Below are 7,074 nucleotides of genomic sequence, written 5' to 3'. Positions count from 1 at the left end.
GCCTCGTCATTTTGAACTGTAAAAACTATTTTGTTCAACTTTAAAGTTTTACATATGCATTTTATAAATGCATCAATTAGTTAAACACGGGACTCAAAGAAGAGATCCACATTTAAAAGCCTTGTACAGAAACTTCCAAGCGTATCATTTCTTGATAATCATTTTTTGAGTAATCATTTCTTGAAAACTTAGCATTAGTGTTTGGTGCATTGGAAGAACTCAAATAAACTTTAGAAGTTCTACAATGGAAAATTGTCACACTCGCAAAAGCATTTCGCGTTCTTTCTTGTGTCAAATCTATATTTGATGAGAAAAAATTTGGAAGAGGTCCCAAGGTTTCTGAAGTCAAACTGGCCATTGAAAATAGTGATAATATTGTGATTATATCAGAACGTGGAAATCAACCTTTAATTGATCAGGCGGCTTTCTATCAGAAGCTAGTATTAAGTTTTATGTCACGCATAGAATCTGCTGATGAAAATCATATCATAACCCAATCAGTGCAATGCTTTAAATCATATTTCACTAAATGAACAAAATGAAATACAAGTTTCCCAAGTATACTCGTAAACTCGTAAACTCGTAAAGGATTATGCAATTTTCTAATTGATAATTTTTCTTTAACGAAACAAGTGTTTCGTGTCTTCAAGGATCATTTTAATGCTCAACATCATATATCCATTTTATGTAACTATATTTTTAAAACTTGAAGTGACTTAGATTGTTATGATTAAAACATCAATGATCTTACCTGTAAATACTTTATCAATGATCATTCCTGTTAGCAACGCATGTGAAAAGAGTTTTTCGATCAGGAACATCATCTGTACAGATGTACAAAGCATATTGTAAGTAAATTATACACCATCATTGGTTTTCATTGCCATTGAAGGTCCTCCACAGAAATAATTCCAGCCAAAGGAGTATGCAAAAGAATGGGCGAATTTAGAGAGACAAAAAGGTCTACCTTAATTTACCCATTTTCTTTTCTACATGATCTACGAAAGACCATGTAGAAAGAAAAATATATTCACTGGAATAAAATCATTTCGGAAATTGCTTTAGTGTTTTGAAATGCTAATAACACTTTGAAAGAATCTACTATTGTATTCAAAATTTGTTTAATATTGAACATAAATATTTCTTGTTTATGTTATTACATTTCTGTTTATACACCAGAAATTAGCTCACTTTAAATTTTTTCCCCAATATAAGTATTTTAATTAGGCATATGGTATAAGTAAATAATTGTAGACAGAAATAATAATTTTGATCATCATCTCAGATCTCGAAATACAAAAAAATGCGCCGAATACAAACGCACCTACAGAAAAAACTTAAATGATCAAATTTTTTTTTTTTTTTTTCAATTTTTATTTTAGGTGCCCCAAGAAGTCCTAACGGTCTTGTCACAGAGCATTTAAATTTAAAAGTCGCATGATCTACACCACATCCCTTTGAACATACACTTTGAATTTTTTAACACCATTCCACTTGATTTCTTTTTCTACTTTAACCCCTGCTCATATATATATATATATATATATATATATATATATATATATATATATATATATATATATATATATATATATATATATATATATATATATACACACATATATATATATATATATATATATATATATATATATATATATATATATATATATATATATATATATATATATATATATATATAACTTTATAACTGAATTCTACAAGCATATATTTAATATGTTATTATAATATTATTATACTATAAAAAATCAAATGGCTTAAAAATGGCAATTTAGTTTAAAAATTCTAAACTTGTTTCCCTACTAACAAGCGATGGTCATTTATCAACAATACTGGGACATTTTGTTCATAAGAAAAATTTAAGTGTTCATTATCAAATAATGAACATTTAAATTAAACTTCCTAAACAAGAAAGTAATAAAAACTTCTCCTGTATTATCCTGAAATATTGCTTTAATATGAAGTTTTCCTCCAGTTGACCTTTTTAAGACACTACAGAGCCATAACCACAATTTTGAAATTGGGGAGGGGGGGGCCTGGGGTTTCTTCGATTGAAAAAAAATATTTTTTTAAAGCATGGCCTTAAAAGAAATACTTTTTAAAAAATTATTGGGGGGACCTATGCCCCTGGCCCCCCCGGCGGTTACGGCTCTGCACTAGGTGGCCGGTTCTAGACAAGAATTCAGGAAAGCCTTTCTAGGAAAGAAACATAAAAATTCTTGCTATGATAGAAAAAAACATGATTACTTTTTAGGATAGAATAATTGAAGGATAGAAAAGAAGAAAGAAATACATATATCCTTTCTGGCAAAGAAAAATGAAAAACTTGCTAGCAAAGACTTTTTTAGGATATAAATCGCACAAGTAAAAGTCATTTTCTTTCTAGCAAAGAAAATTGGAAAAACGTACTAGCAAAGAAATTTTAGAAAAGAAATTTTAAAAACGTGCTAGCCAAGAAATTTTAAGAAAGAATTTGCGCGCAATTTGGTAATTACAGTTATGATTTTTAATTGAATAAATGTTAAATAAGTATAATCTAATTCTAACAAAATCTTTGTGAAATAATAAAGATTATCTAAAATTTCTGAATCATTCATCAGTGATTCACTTTTATTATAAATGGTAATTCTGTCCTAGCAAGTTTTTTTGGATTAATGAAATAAAATTCTGTCGTAGCAAGTTTTTTAGATTTATTAAATAAAATTCTTTCCTAGCAAGTTTTTCGAATTTATTAAATAAAATTCTTTCCAAGCAAGTTGTTTACGTTTATTAAAAAATATTCTTTCTTAGAAAGTATTTCAAGTTTCTTTTCAAAATTTCTACCAAAAAATATTCTTTTGTAAAAATTCTTTTCTAGTAAGGTTTCTTTATTTCTATCATAAAACATTCTATTCTGAAATTATTCTTTCCTAGTTTTCTATCCTCATTTTATTCTTGTCTAGCATGGCACACCCTGCAAACTATAAGGTTGTTAGTAACTTCTTGAAAAACCAAAATCTTTTTATTACTAGACAATTTATATACCAATAGACAATTTTATTAAAAATTTTGGCTACATTTTGAAATCACAATTTAAAATTTTTATAAAAATTAAGTAAACTAGTTTTGTTGAAGTTGTTTTTAAACGAGTCTTTTTTTTAATTTTAATGTCAACGAGTTTTATATTGTTTCTTTAAAACTCAACAACTTTTTTCTTTTTTTGACGTAACATAAAATCATAATAGAAATCTAAAATAAAATCTTTAAAAAGATATCAAGTAATTTGATTTAACATTTTTATCAATGCGCCCAATTGAGGGATGCGCTTTATATATAAACACCGCTTTTAGACATAATACACATCACTGGATTGGTTATGTATGATATCAAATTAAGTTTATTGTTGTCTCGTTTACTAAAAAATGTGAAACTTTTTTATGAACGTAAAAATAATGCAAAAAACACATCAAATAAAATTCTTAAAACAAAAAGTTAATTCATGATAAAATATATTGACATGTTTTTTCGGCCAATAAAAACGTATAGTGGTTAAAACTGTTCTTACGACAAAAATCTAAGAAAAAACCTGAACGCTATTTTGATTTACATGCATATTACATCATCTTTTAGGCTAAAAATATGTGAAGTGTTTTCAGATGCTTGGTTTTGCATAATAACAGCGCATGCTTGGTTCAAATATTTTATCACGGAATTCAAAACCTCATCATTAAGCACCAGCTCAATTTGCTTAAGTTCAATTCCTGCCACGTAGCGCGGACGCTGTGGCTTTTCAGGGGGAAATTTGTTAGAGGGTGTGGGTTTATCAAAAGCTACCGAAGCGCTTTTACAAGTCTCTTTGGGATTTGAATAATTATTTTCAGTTTCAATCCGTTTTCCATCCAAATGTTTTTGGCTCTGTTTTTCATTAGAATCGCTGACTTCATTAATTTTTGCATATAAACTGTTTTCGTTGCTTTCACTTAAAAAGCAGTCATCTAATTTCGTGTGCTCGTGGTTTAATACGATTTCACTGTTGTTTGTAATATAATTTACAATTTCAGTCGGATTATCCATAGTATTTGAACTAAAATCGTTTTCTTTGTTTTCGTTCTTAATACTTAAATGCGTTTTTTGCTCTTCGTTGGACTGCCTTCTTTTGTTAACTTTTGCATACAAACTTTCTATATTTTCATCGAAGTGACAGCAGTCATTTGATTTTGTGAGTTCTTGGTTTGTTACACTTTTATTATTGTCCGGAGCATGACCATCAACCTTTTCACTTAACTTTTGATCAAAATTGAATTGCTCGTGTTTGACAGGAGAACCCAAATTTTCGTTTTGACTATCGTCATTTGACTTAATTATTGGTGCCTCCACTAAAAATGTGTTTTCAATTTGACTATTCTCAGAGTAAGACGGCGACGGCGACGAAGTTAAAACTTCATGTTGACTATTTTTGTATTTTTTCTTATTTGTTTCCATTGATGTCAAACATTTTGGTGCAGGGGGCTTGGCAGGTGGTTTGGAACAAGATACAGCTTTGTGTGGTGGATTTATTGGTCTAGGCGGAGGAGTTTCATTAAATTGTTTAAAAAATAGAGAGCTCTTTGCCGGTGGTGGGCGTGGCGGAGGCGTTTTTTCAAAATTCATGGAATTCTTTTCTTCTGGCATTTGCTTAGCGTCTGAGATCTCTGAACCGCTCTTGTTTTTACTAGAACCAAACGACTTTATCAAAGATATCCGAATTTTTTTTTTTGAATTACGCGCTGAATTTTCTCCGACATTTTTATGTTCTTTGTCCTTTTTTTTTGAAAAGCTTATAGCGGGTGCTGACAAAAGACGATGACGGGTTTTTTCGGAGGGTTCTATTTGAATACCATGATAACTGCTTCTATTTTCTTTTTCAGATTTTTTTTTTATTTCTTTTTGTTCTTTGTTTTCTGCTTTATCGAGATGATTTCTTAGATCTTGTACACACGATGATTGACTCGGTGATTGACACGATGATTGACTCGGTGAAGTTCTTTTTAACTTTAGAGTTAAAGAAGATATATCTTGAAGTTGCTTTTTAAGGTTTTCAAAAATATCTATCACTTCTGTTTTATAATTGCTTTCAATAACATCATTTGTAAAGTTTATGCAGTGTGATAAAACTTTGTTATGTTCTTTTGCTTGGTTGATTGAGTTAACACTTTCAGTGTATTTATCATTAATTATTTTAATTATGTTCAAGCGTTGGGTATTCAATGTTTCATAGATAAGCTGAAAATTCTCGTCTACGTAAGCTATATTTTTTTGATTTGTTATCTTAATAAGCTCTAGAGCTGTTTCAGCATCAACTGTAATCGATTCAATAGTTTTTTTCTTCTTTTTAGCTTCTTCAACTAAATGTTTTAATTTTTCCTTTCGTTCAAAAACCATCTCGTCAACTAAATTAAATGTATGTTCGCTGTGTTTTCGGCTTAGCTTGCAATTTTGGCATATAAAGCGTTCACACTGGTTGCAGAATAATACCATTAATTCATTATGCTCAGAACACATTTTCTGCCTTTCTTCTAGTATTTGTGTAAGCGAAGTTCTCTCAATATTACATATTTGGTGCTTAAGTACGCCATCACTTTTATTGTGGATGATTGCACAGGATTCGCACATGTTTGTAAAACATTCACAACAAAAACATAATGCTAAGTTGTCACATTGACTACAAGTAGAAGTTACAGCTAATTCTTGGTTCATAACTTGAGTAGACTCACTCCCTATTATAATGTTGGGAACCAGTTCCGAAATACCATTTTTCTTCAGCTACAAAGAAAAAGATTTAAAAATTTAAAAGATTGAAATTTACAAAAATTTAAAAAATTGATACTAATTAAGTTTGTTAAAAGCAAATTATATAAATAAGCTCTGGTAACCCTACAGTTAAGCGGCCTAAAATAATTTTATTTTTTTGCGTGTTGCGATCTCGTCAGTAAAGGCTTTTTAAACAATAGGAAAATTAATTGAAATAATAAAAAAAAAAGATTGCTGCCCCTACCAAACCTTCAGTGGATGTAGCGGCACTTCCTTGTAGCAGCAAGCTATAAGTTAGCCGATTTAGCAGCACTCCCTCGCAGCAGCAGGCTATAAGATAGTCGATGTATGTATTGAAAGCAATAAATACTCCTTATGTTGAAAAAGTCTCCACTGAGAGTGCAAGTTTCCACACGAGAGCGCAACAAGCGAAAAAATAAAATTGTTTTAGGTCGCTTAACCGTAGCTTTACTAAAAGCTCTTTAAAAAAAAAATGAAATAAAAAAACATTATAAACTTGCTACTGTCTGGTGACTGCATAACGGACAGCAAATGACATTTTCTAGATCCAAAGAAACTATACAGTTTTCGCACAGAGTGTGCATACATTGCAACAGCTTGGGACTCTTAAATACAGCGTTACATGCCGGACAAAGCGTTTCTGTGTTTTCTTTCGACATAAAAACTACTCAAGTTTTCATCAACATATGATAATATTTATAATAAAGAAAACGTTACCATACAAATAATCAAGACTTCGATAACTACACAAGTATCTTTTTCTTTTTCTTTTTTTTTTAAAAAAAGTTTTTTTTATAAAAGCGTGTTAATTCTCTAACTGAAAAATTTATATCTACGATATTTGCGCACAACTGTTTTTTTTGTAAACACGTTTACGGCAAATTACTTTTTTTAATCGTTTCTAAAGAACGCATTCCATTTATAAACTCGGTCATTCATAAAAGTCTGTTTAAATAATTAAAACTTTCAACACAGTTGAGCTTTCACTTATCTTATTATTGATAAAATGTTTTAAATTTAATTGTTTTGTACTTATGAAACATTTACTTATATATAATTTAAAAGTAAACATTTACATAATCTTGATTGTTTTAAGCTTGGATTTATAAAAAGTTACGAAATTGAAACTCTATATTATGTTATTTTAATGTTAAATTTTTCTATTAAATTTGATTGAGAATTGTATTAGTAATATTGGAGCGTAACCAAAGGGCATATTATAGTTATACGGTCTTGTGCAAGATTTTTAATTTTTACTCCCCA

The 7,074-nt window shown here is 29.5% G+C and overlaps 1 protein-coding gene across 3 annotated transcripts; it reads right to left on the bottom strand.

The window, feature by feature from the left end:
• Positions 1-3,370: 3,370 nt before the first annotated feature.
• Positions 3,371-6,780, bottom strand: LOC101241499 (protein PML). Of its 3 annotated transcripts, none has more exons than XM_065807917.1 (2): positions 6,312-6,780; positions 3,371-5,802 (listed from the first exon to the last, which is right to left on the bottom strand). In XM_065807917.1, exons 1-2 carry the CDS (start codon positions 6,468-6,470, stop codon positions 3,604-3,606), a joined length of 2,358 nt encoding a protein of 785 aa, XP_065663989.1. In that variant the 5' UTR covers positions 6,471-6,780; the 3' UTR covers positions 3,371-3,603. The 3 variants fall into 3 exon arrangements, with proteins under 3 accessions (XP_065663989.1, XP_065663990.1, XP_065663991.1); XM_065807918.1 differs by having other exon boundaries at positions 6,315-6,762; XM_065807919.1 differs by having other exon boundaries at positions 6,308-6,440.
• Between the last annotated feature and the right edge of the window lie 294 nt (positions 6,781-7,074).

Source organism: Hydra vulgaris, chromosome 10 (genome assembly GCF_038396675.1).
Source record: "Hydra vulgaris chromosome 10, alternate assembly HydraT2T_AEP".
Taxonomy (NCBI): Eukaryota; Metazoa; Cnidaria; class Hydrozoa; order Anthoathecata; family Hydridae; genus Hydra; species Hydra vulgaris.
Note: the sequence above shows the minus strand (reverse complement) of the source record. Positions and strands in the feature narration are given on the sequence as shown.

Bases quoted from the DNA above. Each gene is read 5' to 3' on its own strand.
- LOC101241499 (XM_065807917.1), bottom strand. From the start codon at position 6,470: ATGTCGAAAGAAAACACAGAAACGCTTTGTCCGGCATGTAACGCTGTA. The intron at 5,803-6,311 runs GCAAGTTTATAA...TTTTCTTTGTAG, and splicing joins TATGCAGTCACCAGACAGTA to CTGAAGAAAAATGGTATTTC.